This window comes from Oryctolagus cuniculus, chromosome 1 (assembly GCF_964237555.1).
Source record: "Oryctolagus cuniculus chromosome 1, mOryCun1.1, whole genome shotgun sequence".
Classification (NCBI taxonomy): Eukaryota; Metazoa; Chordata; class Mammalia; order Lagomorpha; family Leporidae; genus Oryctolagus; species Oryctolagus cuniculus.
In genome coordinates, this window is record NC_091432.1 from 116,810,554 (window position 1) to 116,830,882 (window position 20,329).

Below are 20,329 nucleotides of genomic sequence, written 5' to 3' on the forward strand. Positions count from 1 at the left end.
CATTTTAAAATCGATCTTTAAAGAGTCATGTGTGTGTTTTCATTGGGCATCAAAGTCTATGGCTCATCTGTCAGCATCCTGGCTGAGAGTCAGTTCCCGTACCACTCTCACTTTCAGGACCATTCTGTAAGAGTCCTCCAGAGGTTCTCTCTATTCTTTCACAATTTGTTTCTTCTTTCGTTTTCTTTTCCCTTCCTTCTTTCCTTCCTACCTTCCATCCTTCTTCCTTCCTCTGTTCCTCACTCCATCCCTTCCATTTCTGCTTAGGATGTGCAATAGTTTGAAAAGCTAGCAGCCAATGGGGGAGAGAACCAGCGGATGGAAGACCTCTCTCTCTCTCTCTCTCTCTGCCTCTCCTTCTCTTTATGTGTAACTCCGACTTTCAAATAAATAAACAAATAAATCAAAGAAAGAAAGAAAATCTAGCCTCTATGTGATTACTTGTGTGGCCTAGAGAAACTCCTATAACCATATCCTAATTAAATGAATGGAATAGAGAGACTTATAATTAATAGGATTTGTAAAGAAGATAGCATACAGTAAGGAACTCAAATTCAATTATTTCTTCTAAGAAAAAAATAAATAAAATTTACATATTAAACAAACAAATCTCAATTGAGCAAGATCCCCACACATGTTTTTGTGTTTTAAAAGAAGTAAATAGACTTCCCTTTGCAAAAGGAAACCCTGGTTACACAACCAGGGCAACAAAGAGCAACAAAGACACTTGACATCGCATGTGGCTCTTGATACTGTAAGCAGGAATATCATTGTGTATTTTTCATCACAATCACAGATACAATCCACATATAAATGCAAAAATTATCAATATTTCAATTCTATTTATCACAAAGTATCAGTTGACCGAGGCCTTGCTGTTTTGAGTGGAGTTTGAGAAAGGTGGGCAGATCCGTGAGCCTCACCTAACCATCAATGACAATAGAAACTTAATCCAATAAAGTATATGGTCCCTATATAGATATGAGGCTAAAAATCCAGAACTAGAACCATTACTGAAAGAACCCTAAAAAATTGACATCTGTACCATGTCCACAAGTTCTGTCATGGCTCCTGTTTTAATGCAGTTTTAAGTAGTAAGATACTTGAATGAGGAAAGCACTCTATGTAGTAGTTTCAGAAGAGGAAGAAAGAAATGAAACGAACACATGAGATAGTTCCCAATGCCTTGCCTTGCCTTGAATAGTAAATACACATAAGATATAACTAGTAAGTAGGTTACCTTTAGATAGGAAAGGATATCAGCTCAGTGTCTGCATCAGGTATAAAGATGGAAACTGGGGCAGAGCCCCCTTGGGACTAAGATGACCCTCATCCAAGAAAAGACACACGTAGCTGTATTGCATGCAGAGAGAAGAAAGTGTTTTAGAGTAGAAATCCTGCCAAGACTATAGAAAGAAAGATGAAGAGAGGAAAGAAAGAGATTAGAAGGACGTTTACGAGGAGGTGTAGGCAGAGGACAAAAAGACCTTGCCATGGAAAAGGACCAACTCAGCCCTAGCAGTGCTGCTTAATTTGTAATTCTCTTCAGAGTTTTCTTCAGAGCAAGCTGACATCCTTGTTTCTGAGGCTATAAATGAGGGGGTTCTGCATGGGCACTGCGAGAGTATAAAACACAGACAAAAATTTTCCTTGGCTGAAAGATTCAGCAGAAGATGGCTTCACATACTCAAGCAACCCAGATCCATAGAACAGGCCAACAGTTATGATATGGGAACCACAGGTGTAGATGGCTTTGGACCAACCTTTAGCTGGAGACATGTGAATGACATTAAAAAGAATGAAAGCATAAAATACTAGGATAATGAGGCTCGATGCAATGATAACGGTACCTACAATGATAGAGCTGGTAAGCTCATTGGCCTACGTGCTGCTGCTGATGGCTTTGGAATCACAAAAGGTGAGCCTAAGCATAAATACCATGTGGACCATGGCACCAGAAAACCCCATCAAATATGAACCAGACATCAACAAAAAAGAAACCTTTGGGGACACAACAACCGTGTACTTCAGTGGCTTACAGATGGCCACATAACGATCATAGGCCATGGCTGTCAGCACATACCACTGAGAGTTGACAAAAAAGCAGAAGAAAAAGAGTTGAGCCATGCATTCTGGAAAGGAGATGATGCTGCTCTCTGAAATAAAGCCCATCAGCATTTTAGGGGTTAAGACAAATGAATAACAGACATCAATGAAGGACAGGTTGCAAAGAAAAAAGTCCATTGGGGTATGAACGTGCAAATTCAGGCAAATTAGAGTAACTAAGCTCAAGCTGCCCAGCACAGTAACCACGTAGTTCACCAAGAACAGAAAATACAGGGGCAGTTGGAGCTCAGGTTGCTCTGACAATCCCACAAGAACAAACTCCACCACTGACGAGTTTTTTCCATAGCCATTCACTTCACCAGTAGATCTGTGAGCAGAGGAATACAAGGTGATGTTAACAATCAACTCTCATTTTTGTCTCCAGAGAGGAAGGACCTTCAGGGCTATCTGAAGACTCAAGCAAGATCTCCAGGAGCGAGTTTTCTTAGGCTGATTCCTGAGGGTTCCCCACCTCCTCCTTCCCTCACCTGTGTGTGTTTGTCTGACCAGGAAGAATGCTGATACACTTCCCGGGGTCTCCAGACTTCATTCCCCTGTACTCCTCAGTCGTCACTGAGTGCTGACAAGAGCAACACATAGGTGGTAATCCTCATAACCCTTCATTTATATAGTTTTGGGTTTGAAGGGACATTATTAAAAAAAAGGTAATTCAGTGCTCACCTTTCTTTCTCAGCAAGCCTCACTGGGCTGCACATTGAGGGCCCGTCCTCTCCACTCTACTGAGGAGACAAAGCTTCTAATGATGAAAGAAGTTGTAGCCATCATCACAGACCTCAGTCTTTGAGATGTTAGAAGAGCTATGATAGAGGATATGCCATGATTGCTATTTAAGAGTTTTCCCAGAAGTTTTTTTTTTTTTTTCCTTTCCGTGCCAGAGGTAAATAATAATCCTTTAAAAAGCTCCACAATAGGAAAACTTTCACTTTAGGAGCGGCAAGATGGCGGAATAGGAAGGGAGCACACTGATTGTCTGGGAAGAGACAGTTTAAGAAAAGTGGAGATACTGCAGGTTCAAGGAAGAGTAGGGGAAGAAACAGCAGAGGAAACTCTTCCAGAACTAGTGATTCACAGTATACCTTCGTGGATTGCGTGGGAGACCACAGCTTGGGACACCAGTGGTAGAATCAATGCAACAGCACTGGAACGTGAAGTGAGCCGAACCTCCATAGTCTGAGACACCGGTGGGAAAGCAGAAAGAGGAGTTAGAGGGAACGAGGCTTGAAATACCGTGGGGAAAAATTCACCAGGCCAACTAGAAGAGAGAGGAAAAAAAAAAAGTGACCAGTACAGACACGAGTTTCTCTCTCTCCACTCACCTCTCAAAGGCAAGCAAGACAAACAGCAGGAGCCATTTTGGACATACATCATATGTGGAGCAACCTCAGGACTGCACCCGCCCTCAGCCAAGTAGAAAAACCTAACTCTGTGGGTGGGGGATGGGATGAAATAACAGGAGATTAGGACCTAGTGAATGTGTGGTGCTGATGAACTGAGACTGTGAAAAAAGAGACGGTGGGGGAGAGAACTCACGGAATTCATGTGAGTACCCTGCTACCATTCGGTAACCTTGGCAACCCAGTGGGAGACCGCAGGAGAATTGGAGTCCACACTGAGGGTAGCACAGAATCCCTGTGTAGTCCGTGGGAAAGACCTCTGATCTCTACTACTGTGGGTATATCATTCACCTGCTAACTACCTTCAATTCTGCTCAGCTGTGTGGAATTACTTCCCTTCTGAATCGAAAGAAAGAAAGAAAGAAAGAAAGAAAGAAAGAAAGAAAGAAAGAAAGAAAGAAAGAAAGAAAGAAAGAGAGATTTACCACGCCTAACCTGGGAGTGTCACCTTTGGCACACCCTTAACCCTGAGGAACCAAACAGAGATCTCGGGCCACACCCATCTCAAGCCTCTAAGGCTCCATCAAAAGCAGACAGTCCACTTAATACAGTCATAGTATAACAAGAAAAAAAAAACACAGTGAGGGAAGAAGAATCCAAAGAATATCTTCACAATGCTAAGCAACAAATGCAGAAACTGAGGAACAAGAACAAGATAGACATTATGGCACCCCCAAATGAACAAGACACCCCAAGCCAAGATTATGAAGATGATGAGATGGAAGAAATGCAAGATACTGATTTCAAAGAATTTATGATAAGAACAATTAGAAGTTTTCAAAAACAAATGCTTGAGCTACGGAAATCCTTACTGGACAGGATAGAAAATCTCCTTCGAGAAAATGAAATCTTAAGGAGGAATCAAAATGGAACGCAGAAACTAGTAGAACAAGAAAGTGTGATAGTGAAGAGAAATCAAAATGAAATGAAGAACTCAATAGATCAAATGACAAACACATTAGATCCTTAAAAACAAAGTCAGTGAAACAGAAGAGAGAGCATCGGACTTAGAAGACAGAGCACAGGAAAGTTTACAGTCAAACCAAAGAAAAGAAGAGGAAATTAAAAATCTAAAAAATATTATTGGGAATGCACAAGATACTATTAAAAAACCTAACATTCAGGTTCTAGGAGTTCCTGAAGGCATGGAGAGAGAGAACGGGTTAGAATGCATTTTTAGTTAGATACTTGCAGAGAACTTCCTGGGTTAGGAGAAGGACAGAGAACATCCTAGTACAGGAAGCTCATAGAACCCCTAGTAAACATGACCAAAAGAGATCCTCACCACGACACGTTGTAATCAAACTCACAACAGTGTAACATAAAGAAAAGATTCTAAAATGTGCAAGAGAGAAATGTCAGATTACTCTCAGAGGATCTCCAGTAGATTTCTCATCAGACCCTACAGGCTAGAAGGGAATGGCGGGACATACTCCAGGTACTAAGAGAGAAAAAACTGCCAGCCCAGAATATTATATACTGCAAAGCTCTCATTTGTGAATGAAGGTGAAATAAAGACCTTTCATAGCAAACAGAAATTGAAAGAATTTGTCACCACTCATCCAGCCATGAAAAAAATGCTTAAAGATGTGTTACACACAGAAACACAGAAACATGGTCATCAATATGAAAGAAGGTAAAGGAAGGAAACCTCACAGCAAAACATCACAGGAAGTTCAAAACATATATTTGAAAATACCTTTGGAAAATGGCAGGGCAAGTCACCACTTATCATTAGTCACATTGAACGTTAATGGCCTGAACTGTCCAGTTAAAAGACACCGATTGGCTGATTGGTTTAAGGAACAAAACCCATCTATTTGCTGCTTACAAGAAACACATCTTTCCAATAAAGACCCATACAGACTGAGAGTGAAAGGCTGGAAAATGATATACCATGCCAACAGAAATGAAAAAAGAGCAGGTGTAGCCATCTTAATATCGGACAATATAAACTTTAACACAAAAACTGTTAAGAGAAACAAAGAGGGGCACTATATAATGATTAAGGGATCAATTCAACAGGAAGATATAACGATTATCAATGTATATGCACCTAATTACAGGGCACCGGTTTATTTAAAAGATTTGTTAAAGGACTTAAAGGGAAACTTAGACCCCAATACAATAGTATTGGGGGACTTCAGTACCCCACTCTCAGAAATAGACAGATCAACAGGACAGAAGATCAACAAGGAAACAGCAGATTTAATCGACACTTTTGCCCAAATGGATCTAACAGATATCTACAGAACTTTCCATCCTACCCATAAAGAATTTACATTCTTCTCAGCAGTACATGGAACCTTCTCTAGGATTGACCACATGCTAGGCCATAAAGTAAGTCTCAGCAAATTCAAAAGAATTAGAATCATACCATGCAGCTTCTCAGACCATAGAGGAATGAAGTTGGAAATTAACAACTCAGGAATCCCTAGAGCATATGCAATCACATGGAGATTGAACAACATGCTCCCAAATGAACAATGGGGCATAAAAGAAATCAAAAGAGAAATCCAAAAGTTTCTGGAAGTAAATGAGGATAACAACACAACATATCAAAACTTACGGGATACAGCAAAAGCAGTGTTAAGAGGAAAGTTTATAGCAATAGGTGCCTACATCAAGATATTGGAAAGGCACCAAATAAATGAGTTTCAATGCATCTCAAGGATCTAGAAAATCTGCAGCAAACCAGACCCAAATCTAGTAGGAGAAGAGAAATAATTAAAATCAGAGAAGAAATCAACAGGATTGAATCAAAAAAAAAATTACAAAAAATCAGCCAAACAAAGAGCTGGTTTTTTGAAAAAATAAACAAAATTGACAGCCCATTGGCATAACTAACTAAAAAAAGAAGAGAAAAGACCCAAATCAATAAAATCAGAGATGAAAAAGGAAACGTAACAACTGACACCACAGAAATAAAAGGAATCATCAGAAATTACTACAAGGACTTGTATGCCAGCAAACAGGGAAACCTATCAGAAATGGATAGATTCCTGGACACATGCAACCTACCTAAATTGAACAAGGAAGACATGGAAAACCTAAACAGACCCATAACCGAGACAGAAATTGAAACAGTAATAAAGGCCCTTCCAACAAAGAAAAGCCCAGGACCAGATGGATTCACTGCTGAATTCTACCAGACATTTAAAGAAGAACCAACTCCAATTCTTTCCAAACTATTCAGAACAATAGAAAAAGAGGGAGTCCTCCCAAATTCTTTCTATGGTGGCAGCATCACCTTAATTTCTAAGCTGGAAAAAGATGCAGCATTGAAAGAGAATTACAGACCAATATCCCTGATGAACATAGATGCAAAAATCCTCAATAAAATTCTGGCCGATAGAATGCAACAACACATCAGAAAGATCATCCATCCAGAACAAGTGGGATTTATCCCTGGTATGCAGGGATGGTTCAACATTCGCAAATCAATGAATGTGATTCACCACATTAACAGACTGCAGAAGAAAAACCATATGATTATCTCAACAGACGCAGAGAAAGCATTCGACAAAATTCAACACCCTTTCATGATGAAAACTCTAAGCAAACTGGTTATGGAAGGAACATTCCTCACTACAATCAAAGCAATTTATGAAAAACCAACGGCCAACATCATATTGAATAGAGAAAAGTTGGAAGCATTTCCACTGAGATCTGGTACCAGACAGGGATGCCCACTCTCACCACTGCTATTCAATATAGTTCTGGAAGTTTTAGACAGAGATATTAGGCAAGAAAAAGAAATTAAATGGATACAAATTGGGAAGGAAGAACTCAAACTATCCCTCTTTGCAGATGATATGATTCTTTATTTAGGGGACCCAAAGAACTCTACTAAGAGACTACTGGAACTCATAGAAGAGTTTGGCAAAGTAGCAGGATGCAAAATCAATGCACAAAAATCAAGAGCCTTTGTATACACAGGCAATGCCACGGCTGAGAAAGAACTGCTAAGATCAATCCCATTCACAATAGCTAAAAAACAATCAAATACCTTGGAATAAAATGAACCAAGGACGTTAAAGATCTCTGCAATTAAAATTACAAAACCTTAAAGAACAAAATAGAAGAGGATACCAAAAAATGGAAAAATCTTCCATGCTCATGGATTGGAAGAATCAACATCAACAAAATGTCCATTCTCCCAAAAGCAATTTATACATTCAATGCAATACCAATCAAAATACCAAAGACCTTATTCTCAGATCTGGAAAAAATGATGCTGAAATTCATCTGGAGACACAGGAGACCTCGAATAGCTAAAGCAATCCTGTACAACAAAAACAAAGCCGGAGGCATCACAATACCAGATTTACACGTACTACAAGGCAGTTGTTATCAAAACAGCATGGTACTGGTACAGAAACAGATGGATAGACCAATGGAACAGAATAGAAGCATCAGAACTCAATCCAAACATCTACAGCCAGCTTATATTTGATCAAGGATACAAAACCAATCCTGGAGTAATGACAGTCTACTCAATAAATGGTGCTGGGAGAATTGGATTTCCACATGCAGAAGCTAGACCCCTACCTTTCACCTTACACAAAAATCCACTCAACATGGATTAAAGACTTAAATCTATGACCAGACAACATCAAATTATTAGAGAACATTGGAGAAACCCTGCAAGATATAGGTACTTGCAAAGACTTCTTGGAAAAGATCCCCCAGGCACAGGCAGTCAAAGCCAAAGTTAACATTTGGGATTGCATCAAATTGAGACGTTTCTGTACTTCAAAAGAAACAGTCAGGAAAGTAAGAGGCAACTGACAGAATGGGAAAAAATATTTGCAAACTATGCAACAGATAAAGGGTTGATAACCAGAATCTACAAAGAAATCAAGAAACTCCACACCATCAAAACAAACAACCGACTTAAGAGATGGGCCAAGGACCTCAACAGACATTTTTCAAAAGAGGAAATCCAAATGGCCAACAGACACATGAAAAAATGTTCAAGATCACTAACAATCAGGGAAATGAAAATCAAAACCACAATAAGGTTTCACCTCACCCCGGTTAGAATGGCTCATATTCAGAAATCTACCAACAATACATGGTGGAGAGAATGTGGGGAAAAGGGACACTAACCCACTGTTGGTGGGAATGCAAACTGGTTAAGCCACTATGGAAGTCAGTCTGGAGATTCCTCATAAACCTGAAGATAACCCTACCATTCAACCAAGCCATCCCACTCCTTGGAATTTAGCTAAAGAAAATTAAATTGGCAAACAAAAAAGCCGTCAGCACATTAATTTTTATTGCAGCTCAATTCACAACAACTAAGACCTGGAACCAACCCAAATGCCCATCAATAGTAGACTGGATAATTAAAGTATGGGACATGTACTCTATAGAATACTATGCAGCAGTCAAGAACAATGAAATCCGGTCATTTGCAACAAAATGGAGGAATCTGGAAAACATTATGCTGAGTGAATTAAGCCAGTCCCAAAGGGATAAATATCATATGTTCTCCTGATCAGCGACAACTAACTGAGCACCAAAGGGTTTCGAAACCCTTTGAAGTGAAATGGACACTTTGAGAAACAGTGACTTGATCAGCTATTGTCCTGACTGTTGATGTACAATGTAATACTTTGTCTCTTTTAGTAGTTTTTTGTTCTAGTACTATTTGTTGAACTATGTAATTAACACACAATTATTCTTAGGTGTTTAAATTTAACTGAAAAGTGATCTCTGTTAAATATAAGAGTGGGAATAAGAGACGGAGGAGATGTACAATTTGGGACATGCTCAATAGGACTTGCCCCAAATGGTGGAGTTGGAAATGTGCCAGGGGATTCCAATACAATCCCATCAAGGTTGCATGTACCAATGCCATCTCACTAGGCCAAGTGATCAATTTCAGTTTACAATTGATCACACTGATAGGTCTAAGAGTCAAGGGGATCACACAAACAAGACCAGTGTCTGCTAATACTAACTGATAGAATAAAAAAGGGAGAGAACGAGCCAGCATGGGAAGCGGGATACACCGCAGACTCACAGAAGGGCAGATGTCCTAGACAACACCCTGGCCTCAGATTCATCCATTAAGGCATTCAGATCTGGCGGAAGGGCCCATGAGAGTATTTTAGGCATGGAAAGCCAAGACACTCTGGCAAAAAAAAAAAAAAAAAAAAAAAAAAACCACCTAAATGAAAGATCAAATATCTCTGCAAGTGAGATCCCAGTGGAAAGAACGGGGCCATCAAAGAAGGAGGTACTTTTCTCTGAAGGGAGGAGAGAACTTCCACTTTGACTATGACCCTGTCTGAATAAGATCGAAGTCAGCGAACTCAAAAGGCTTTCATCGCCTTGGCAACTCATGACTAGAGCCTAGGGAGATTACTGATGCCATAAACAAGAGTGTCAAATTTTTAAGTCAACAACAGGAGTCACTGTGTACTTACTCCTCATGTGGGATCTCTGTCCTTAATGTGTTGTCCAATGTGAAATAATGCCGTAACTAGTACTGAAAACAGTATTTTACACTTTGTGTTTGGGTGCAAACTGATGAAATCTTTACTGAATATATACTAAATTGATCTTCTGTATATAAAGATAATTGAAAATGAAAAAAAAACTCCACAATAGTCATCTGATTCATATGAAAATCTGTTCCATGTTTCATAGTTCTGAAACAAATGAGCAGAGGTACAAAACACTCTTCCTGACTTTAACTTTTCTTCCCAAGTTGGATGAGCCCCTTGAGGGCAGAAATTACTGAACATGTGTTTATACTTTGTGCATCATAAACCCAGCATCAGATCTTTGGGGACTCAAATTTCTACTCAATTTACCAACAAGAATTCCTCCTAATCCTCAGTGCAAAGTAGTGCCCATTCTCCCTACAGAGCTCTACAGGAGGAAAGTCACTATCCCAAATGCTGCCCTACAAGCACCTTGGGACGGCAGTAATTAATATTAAATCATGAAGTTAATACCCCACATACTTGTAGATCTCATCCCCTCAAACAAACATTGAAGTGAAGTGATTCATAAAGTGCAATGAGCCTCAAAGTTACTGAGGTGAGTCCAGACTTCTCAACTTCCTGATTTGTGACTGTAGACAAGTGATATTGTCTCTGTCTCTGTCTCTCCCTCTCTCTCCCTCCCTCCATATATGTGTGGATATATGTGTAATATATGTACATATTATATGTAATAATATACGTTGTATCTGTATATAATATATACAGATATATGTACTATATGTATATATTATATGCAATATAATATGTGTGTATTGTATATGTTCTATATATGTAATATATACACACATATATCCGGGTAGACAAAGAACAGGGTTTATTAAAATCTTTACCATTGTAAGATTGTATCTAAGTGTAAAGTCTCTCTCTGTCTTTCTATCTCTCACACATACACATACACACACACACACACACCTGTGTATATTAGTAATGGAGTTAATAAGAGAAGTGTATCATTGGGTTATTATAGGAATTAAGTGAAATAATTAACATAAAGTAATGCTATGTGCCTGAACCGTGAAAACAGCCCAGTGGGTTATAAGTATCTCTTTCTCTTTTCATCCTCTATATTCATGCAAACCAGGATTTCTCAGCTTTGGCACTACTGACATTTTTAACTAGATGGTTTCCTGTTGTCAGACTTTCCTGTGTACTAAGAACACATAGCACCCTTGGCTTCTGTCCTTAGATGCCAGTAGTATCCTCTTCCTTCAACCCCAATACACACATTACACACCAGTTGTACTGAGAAAAATCTTCTCCAGGAAGATATTTAGCCTAGTAGTTAAGACATGGATGTCCTACACATCAGAGTGCATGGGTTCAATTCCTGGATCTGGCTCCTTACTCCAACTTCTTGTCAACACAGTCCGTTTGAGACAGAAGTGATGGCTCAAGTAGTAGGATTTCTGCTTCCCACATGAGATATTTGGATTACATCTTCTCTCTCTCTCTCTTTCTCTCTCTCTCTGTGTGTGTGTGTGTGTGCCTCTGCCTCTTTGTAACTCTGCCTTTCAGATAAAAATAAATCTTTTTTTTAAACAAACTATGCACAGCTAATCCATCATATACGATAATTTTCATTTCTGTAGTTCCTTTTTCAGCTGGTTTTCCTCCCCAAATTTTATTAGTAAAAATCTCATCCCACTGCAATCAGTTGTTAGGACTCAATTTCATTTTCTTTTTTTTTAACTTACATTTAGTAAATTTCATTTTCTTAAATAATGTTTCCAGGAATTTGTTGACCCACTGCCATCTTAATAAATGGGTAAAAATAGTCCAAATTCTTTTGGCTATGACACAAAATCTGAATTTTTTTTAAAAAGATTTACTTATAAATTTGAAAGGCAGAGTTACAGACAGAGAGGAAGGGATACCTAGAGAGAAATCTTCCACCCACTGGGTCACTCCCCAAATGCCTACAATGGCCAGGGCAGGGTTAAGTCACTTCATGAGGTGTGTCTCGCTTCCCACATTCTCTTCTGCTTAGTTCTTCTGAGTGATAATCTCATGTGGACTTTCTTATGCAGTGAAAAGAGAATCACCAGAATTGCTAGACTGAACTGAAGTATAATTTGGAGAAAAATAAAGTCCTTTTAAATGTAATTTTATCAGAAAAGACTACAGGCAAATGAGTATTTTTTGCAAACCCTATCAACAGGATTTGGCATATGCTAATTGTGACACCAGCAAGACAGTCCATCAAAACTGCATCAAATGTAATTCCTATATCATGAAATGTCCAGGCCAATAAGCTTAGAATTCCATGTTTCCTATCAATAATATTAATACAGAAAATTAGCTACACAGATATTGCAAGAGAGAAAGAGCGACAAGTTGACACTAAAAAAATATAAATACTAAAAACTGCCGAAAAAAGCTATCACTCCCAGGCTGGTGCAAAGAAGGAGGAAGCATGACCCAATTCTAGACCCTCAGAGAAGAAGTTTTATAGGGTTAGTGACTGGATTACTGACAGTTTGGAGTCACCACACAGCTGGCACTTATACTGCTGAAGGAAGGGCTGCACCCAAGGTTGCTGAAGCCAAAAAGTAGGAGACCAACAGTGAAGCCTCACAAGTGCTTGAGCCACTTGAGGAGCAAAGCCTGGGCAATGCTGTGAGGGAGGCTGGCAGAACTGTAACGGAGGGCTCCCCTGCTGCTGACCATGCCCCTGAGGAGATGCAGCAAGGAAGCACATCTGTTTGTGTTTATGGGACATTTGCCTACCTTCCTTTAGGACTGTGCATCTATTTAATTTGTCCATTTATTAGACTATACTTTGATTATTTGTAAATCAGATAATTCCTGCATTGTTATGCAAACTAGTCTCAATACATTTATCTCCTCTAAGTACTGTGAATATTTTCCAGCCTGTTACTTGTTTATTTTTTGTTAAATAGATGTTTTAATTTTAATGAAGTTTATTTTATCTTGCCTTTCTTTTGGCTTTAGTGCTTTCTAGAATATGTCTAAGAAAGCTATGTCTACACCATATACTTTTCTATGTTTTCTTCTATAAGACATATAGTTTAAGCCTTTCTGTGTATGGTTTTGATCTACCATAGACTAATTTTGGTGTACTGTGTGAGGCAAAGACTAAGATCATTGTTTTCTGGCACTGACTGCTTAAAAAACTTCCTCTCCTAATAGGATTCTTTTGTTTCTTGGTCAAAAATCAACTGATTGTGTGAGTAATGATTTGCTTCTAAATTCTCTATTTTGTCCCACAAATAGATTCTTTGTTTTGTTTTTTTTTTTTTACATTTTAAAAAAGGGAAGAAATTTCATATATTTTATATATTCAGATTTAAGAGCATAAGGAATGATTTTTTTATCTTAATGACAAAAAATGTATTGATTTTCACAGCATTACAATAACCTTTAAGAGAATTAACAAGGGCCAAAGTTGTGTTACAGTGGACAAAATCACCACTTGCAATGTCAACCTCTCATGTCAGAGTGCTGGCTAGAGTCCTAGCTGCAGTGCCTTCAATCCATCTGTCTACAAATGTGCTTGGGAATGAGAGAGATGACAGCCCAAGTGCCCAGACCCTGTCAATCATGTGGGAGATCCAGGTGAAGAATCTAATTCCTGGCTTCAGCTTGTCCCAGTCCTGGCTGTTGTAGCTATTTGGGGAGTGAACCAGCAGATGGAAGATTTCTGTCTCTATTTCTCCCTCACTCTCTGTTGCTCTTTCAAATGAATACATAAGTATTTTCAAAAAGTAAATAAAATATGTTAACAAGTTCTCTATGTCATTTTAGGTTCCTTTAAGGCGATTTGAAAAAATGATTAAATTCAGAAGACATTTATATTTTAGTAAATGCCCATGAAGTATAAAATCAGAGGGATGGGAATCACCAACAAACACCTCATACCAGGATGAAAACCAAAGAAGAGAGAGGAAATGGCTGGATTGGAAGAGTAGGAAACCTCGGACCACAGTTGTAAAACCTCTTGGCCAAGATTGTAGGAAGTCTCTAAGCAAAGGCTGCTTATGAGAAGACACTCATGCCAGACACATATTGGCCAGACCAAGTAAGCCCTACCCACCATGCTAAGTCATTGGCTGGGTGTGTCTCAGAGCAATCATGAAGTGTGGTGAACATTGTGGTGGGCACAGAGGAGTGTGTGCTATGGGCTCTTAGTCCATGATGCACGCCACAGCTGGTGCTCTGAAAAGGCCTGAATGGCTCGTCTGTCAGGCTGCCACAGTCCAACTCCAAATAAAAAGCTAAATGTCAACCTTATTCTGATTTGTGCCTACTGTTATTTTTATGTTATATTTTATTTCATATCATTTAATTTTTATTTCCAAAAATTTAAGACATATCAAAATTATACATCTTTATGGGATGCTAGGTGATGCTTTTGTTACATGTGTACATTATGTAATGTCCAATCAGTGTAAATATATTAACTTTTTTTAAGCATTTGACACTTCTGTGTAGGAATCTATAGCAAAACTTCTATCTTTTGAGATAGCAAACTATACGGTAAATTTTTGATCTTCCACTGACTGTGCAATAGAACCCCAAAACTTCTTATTCCTGTCTAGCTATAACTTAGTACCTGTCAATCAACATTTCCCAAACCCTCCTTCCCAATTCCCTTCCTAGTCTCTGGTAGCAGCAATTATATTTTTGACTCCTATGAGTTAATGACTTATTTTTTTTTTTTTTGACAGGCAGAGTGGACAGTGAGAGAGAGATAGAGAGAGACAGAGAGAAAGGTCTTCCTTTTGCCGTTGGTTCACCCTCCAATGGCCACCATAGCCAGCGTGCTGTGGCTGGCACATCGCGCTGATCCAAAGTCAGGAGTCAGGTGATTCTCCTGTTCTCCCATGCAGGTGCAGGGTCCAAGGACTTGGGCCATGCTCCGCTGCACTATGGGCCATAGCAGAGAGCTGGCCTGGAAGAGGGGCAACCGGGACAGAATCCGGCAACCTTACTGGGACTAGAACCCGGTAGCCAGCGCCACAGGTGGAGGATTAGCCTATTGAGCTGCGGCGCCGCCGACTTATTTTTTTTAAGACTCCACATATGAGTGAGATCATATGAATATATCTTTTGGTGCCTGGCTTTTGTTACTAAAATTATTACTGCTGTTTTTATTTATTATTTTATAACTATTAATGGTAATTTTATTGGTGCTATCTAGACAGTATTCACAGTATCCAAATATTAAAAACAAGAAAAACATTTGAGAAGTAAAAGGAAAGAAAGCGCCTCTGTTCAAGATGATTTGCATCACATTCATCAGACAGTTTCAGTAAGATTATAAAATATATGAATACATTTTATTATAAATATATACATAGCTTTCACGAAAAACATCATTGGATGAGTAAAGTATTGGCTAAAATATTTCTACTCAAATAATATGAAGTGTTATCTTATAAGTTATTCTTAAAAAATGCACAGTGAGACCTATATGCTTTTTTCAAAATATCTGACAGCTTTTTAGATGATAATGGATGCCAATTTTATCAGATAAACTTCTCTGCCCCTTATTGGCACTCTAGAATACACGTATTCTTGAATCATCCTCTGTTACTACTGAATTGGTAATAAAAGTTGGAGCTATTCCTATTATTTTCAATATTATATGGGCTGATAGGTGTTCTCAGCAGCAGGTCCATGCGAATAATGTGAGACATTATTCTCAATGGAACCAAGGAAAATCAGAAAAAGGCAAGGAAATGAAAAACAGGACAAGTTATTATTTAAAATATATATTGTAATGAAGACATTTCAGCAAGTCATATTGCCGATACCATCAACAAAACCAATAACCAGGAGAATCCTTCTATTATAGTGGGCATTTAGTGTTTAGATGAGAAAGTTTGGATTTTCACAGACAATTCTACTAAATCACACATAATACTACCTGTAGATATAATATGGTTTTGAGTAAGATGTCTTCATGAAAAACACCAATTAAAAATTGAGTTCTTCAATTTATTTATTACTTCTGATTATAGTAGATTTCTCATCTGAAGTTTAGTTAGGGCTTTCCTCATTGCAACTTTGACGTCCTTGTTCCTCAAACTATAGATCAGAGGATTGAGCAGTGGCCCTAAATTAGTGTAGAAAACAGAAGAAACTTTTCCTTGGTCCTTAGATCCAGGAGAAGAGTATGTAAGGTACATGAACGCTGCTGATCCAAAGAAGAGGGAAATAGCAATAATGTGAGAACTACAGGTGCTGAAGGCTTTGGATCGTCCTTGAGTAGACTGGATATGAAGAATGCTAGTGAGGATGAAAAGGTAAGAAATGAGGATAATGAAACTAGGTACTGTGATATTAATGCCCACAACAATGAGAACTACCACCTCATTGACATAGGTGCTGGTGCAAGAAAGTTGGAGAAGAGGGAGTATGTCACAAAAGTAGTGGTTGATGACATTGGCATTGCAGAAGGTTAGTCTAAGCATGCACCCTGTGTGGGCAGTGGCTCCAGCAAGTCCCATCACATATGCAGCAAAAGCCAGCCCAGAACACAGCTGATGGGACATGGTGACCTTATACAGCAGGGGGTTACAGATGGCCACATAGCGATCATATGCCATTGAGGTCAACATATAGCATTCAGAGATAACAAAAAAGAGAAAGAAAAACAGCTGAGTCATGCACTCAACATAGGAGATGATGTTCTTCTTTGATAGAAAGTTCACCAACATTTTGGGGGTGAAAACAGAAGAGTAACAAAGGTCAATGAAGGAGAGGTTGAAGAGGAAATAATACATAGGGGTGTGGAGGTGAGAAGTTAGACCAATCAGAGTGATCAAGCCACAGTTGCCCACCAGGGTGACAATATAGATCATTAGAAACAGGTAAAATAGAGGCTGTTGTAGCTCTGGACGATCCGTCAATCCAGCAAGAATAAATTCAGTAACCAAGGAGTTGTTTCCAGCCAGCATTCTCTTTGTTGAAACTCTGGGTGGACAGAAAAACAAATGTTACTTATAGAGAATCTAGATCTCCAACATTTCAGTCACTCCGTCTACATGAGCTGAATGATTAAAACCAGTTGCATTTTCCCTTAATAAAATATAGAAATGTGAGTAGCTTAAATACAAGTCTTAGGAACTTGTGTGGCAGGAATGTGTTCCCTACATCTCCTATCTTTCATCTGACCAGTCACTTCCAAGTTACTGCTGAGGCTTCCTTTGCTACACCAGACACCTCAGAAGCCCTGTGATGAACAGCAAGAGAGAATAGCTGTAGGACAGAATACATACATACACTTTACATTACAGAAGGAAATACTTCGTTGCCTTTAGGTCTCCCAGATACCTTAATCCAAGGGCCTAAGTAGCCAACAATTGACTACAGGTATAGAGGAGACCCTTAGTAGCTTAATATTTATAATTAACCATACACTTCACTTTTACTCCACCTAATTAGACAAATGATAAAGAAAGGAAAGTGAATGAGCTTTCACAGGTCCTTATAGGAGAGCATGAAAGAAACATAATTGGGGTCAATACTGTGGCACAGTGGGCTAAGCCACTGCCTGCAGTGCTGGAGTCATATATTGGGGTCAGTTTGTGTCCAGGCTGCTCTTCTTCTGATCCAGCTCTCAGCTAAGACCTAGGAATTCTGTGAAAGATGACCCAACTGCTTAGGCCCCTGTATTCAAGTGGGATACCTGGAAGAAGCTCCTGGCTCCTGGCTTCAGATCAACCCAACTCCGGCAATTGTGGCCATTTGGGGAATGACCCAGCCAATGGAAAACATTGCTATCCATCTCTCCCTTCTCTCTGTATGCAACTCTACCTCACAAATAAATAAAAAAATAAGCATAATTAATTTAAGTGCTATTTATATTGGTTAAATTTATAAAAAATTACCAAACTCTATCTTACAACTAAAAGAATGTAAACCTTTCTATGTATATAGTACATCTCAATAATTTTTAAAGAGACAAATTTCTTTATCTTCTTACATTAATGTGTTCTAGCTGTGTTCCAGAATTGCTGTAGCTTCCTTGCTACCAGCTGAGGATGAAGCCAATTCAGAGAGGATGAGAGAAATGCCGACAGTCGAGACGGAGCTCCATATTCCTGAGTTCCTTAGTATTCAATAGAATGTTTCACTTTGTTTTTCAACAACATGCAGAAAGAGGAAAAATAGTGCTTTGAACAACTCACCCTGCTCCACTCAGAGGACTCAGTGCTGATGCTCTGTGTGTGTTTCCCCTGCACGGTCCTAGGGGAGGAGCTGCCTTGGAGGCATCAAAGCAGATCAGATGTGTCCACAGAATGAATGTAGTCACACTCCCTTGACTGGGAAAGGTGTCATTGATAGATCTGTCTGAATGTTCCAAAAGTCACTCTGAGGTGCAGATCAAACCTCTAGTTACAGCTTTGTCCAGAGACTGTGAGGAAGGCCCCAGCCTTCACACCTGACCCAGCATGTCATAGAGCATGGATGCTGGCTTAAAGCTTATAATTCTTTTGGTTTTGATTACAAATCCAAGAGAAGGACTCCCCTAGGATCTCCCTGTGGTGATAAATTGCATAGGGAAAAAGTAATGATGTCTGTGTTTACCATAGATGTAAACGTTGCACCAGGGATTATACAATCCCCAGAGCATAGGAAGTAGGAGCCTCTGCGGACATTTATAAAGCTATAAGTATATGAATGCCATTGGCATTTTAACATTTTTAATTCTAGATATTAGTATTGGTAGAAATATGTATAATTTAGTAAAATTTGTTATGCTTGCTATCATTATTTTGAGTACCTAGAACCAGTTTTTAACTTTGCATACTTTATGGGCATAAAGAAAAGGAATACTTTGATTTCAGATATTTTAAAGTGTAGATTTGTATAATGTCACAGGGACTCCATAATTCATTGAAATTTGGTTACCCTGGGTTGCTGTGATTCAGTATGTCTTTGCCTTCAGCAAATTACACTCAAATCTGTAATAAAAGTTACTGTTCATAGGTTGCCATTTCAGGAAAATATGAGTTTAGAATTTCCCTGTATGCATTAATTTGTGCTTGTAAGATAACATCTATTTGTTTACCCCCCCCCTTTTTTTTTACTTTTTTTTAGATTTACTTTAGAGGCAGGCACCGTGGCGTAGCAGGTAAAGTTGCCACCTTCAGTGCTGCCATCCGATATCGGCGCTGGTTCAAGTCCCAGCTGCTCCACTTCCAATCCAGCTCTCTTCTATGACCTGGGAAAGCAGTAGAAGATGGCCCAAGTCCTTGGGCCCCTGAACCCATGTGGGAGACCCAGAAGCAGCTCCTAGCTCCTGGCTTCAGATCAGCGCAGCTCCGGCGATTGCGGCCAGTTGGGAGTGAACCAGCCTATGGAAGACCTCTCTTTCTCCCTCTCTGCCTCTACATCTCTCTCTGTATAACTCTTTCAAATTTATTTGAAAAACAAAGTTACAGAAAGGGAAAGGAACAGCAGACAAAGAGAGAATGAGAATGAGAGAGAGAGGGAGTGAGAGAGCAAGAGAGATCTTCCATCACTGGTTCACTATCCAAATGGCCCCAGTAGCCAGGGCTGGGCCAGACCAAAGTCAGGAGCCAGGAGCTTTTTCCAGATCTCCCACATGAGTGCAAGGGCCCAAGCACTCCGCAATATTCTGTTGTTTTTCCCAGGCTATTAGCAGGGAACTGGACTGCAAATGGAGCAGCAAAGATGTGAACCGGCACCCATTTGTGATGCTGATGGCTTAACCTGCTGCACCACAATGCTAGCCCCTAGTACAGTTATGTTAACTAAACATCCGACCTTATTCAGTGCTCGGTAGTTCAGCATTAATGTATCTGCATGTATGTTACTGAGTGTGTAGATCTATATAATTTAATCCCATGTGCATATTCATGAAACTGTAGCCACCATCAGGATGCAGAATTATTTTACCAACATAGATGAATTCCCTCCTAATCCCTTGGTAGGATACCCATCACTACCACTTCTCCAATATCCTCTGGCATCCACCAACATATTCCCCCTCTCTCTGGTCATTTTCAGGATAGTAAGCAGACACAATATGTAACCTGTGAGGCTGGTTTTTTTTCACCATGCATAATGTCCTTTAGCACTTTCTTCTCACTCATACTCTTCAGACAGTCTCCAAATCCCACAGAATTCATCTTCTCCAAAGGCCTGGACGTTCTTCTACTTACTCTGTTTTTGTAGTTTCCTCATCTTATGTTTTGGACTCCTCTAACAGTTTTTCCTAACTTGAACTTCTACGGAAGATGAGAATTTGAAATACCAACATCACTACCACCACCACTACTGCCACCACTGCAT

At 39.3% G+C, this 20,329-nt stretch overlaps 1 protein-coding gene and 1 pseudogene across 1 annotated transcript; both read right to left on the minus strand.

Annotated features, from left to right (window-relative positions):
- Nucleotides 1-1,528: 1,528 nt before the first annotated feature.
- On the minus strand, nucleotides 1,529-12,709 carry LOC100351629 (olfactory receptor 8C8-like; annotated as a pseudogene).
- A 3,311-nt stretch (nucleotides 12,710-16,020) lies between these two features.
- Nucleotides 16,021-16,974, minus strand: LOC100351376 (olfactory receptor 8B3). The gene has a single exon (XM_008267072.3). The coding sequence runs from the start codon at nucleotides 16,963-16,965 to the stop codon at nucleotides 16,021-16,023; it is 945 nt and encodes a 314-aa protein (XP_008265294.2). The 5' UTR covers nucleotides 16,966-16,974.
- Between the last annotated feature and the right edge of the window lie 3,355 nt (nucleotides 16,975-20,329).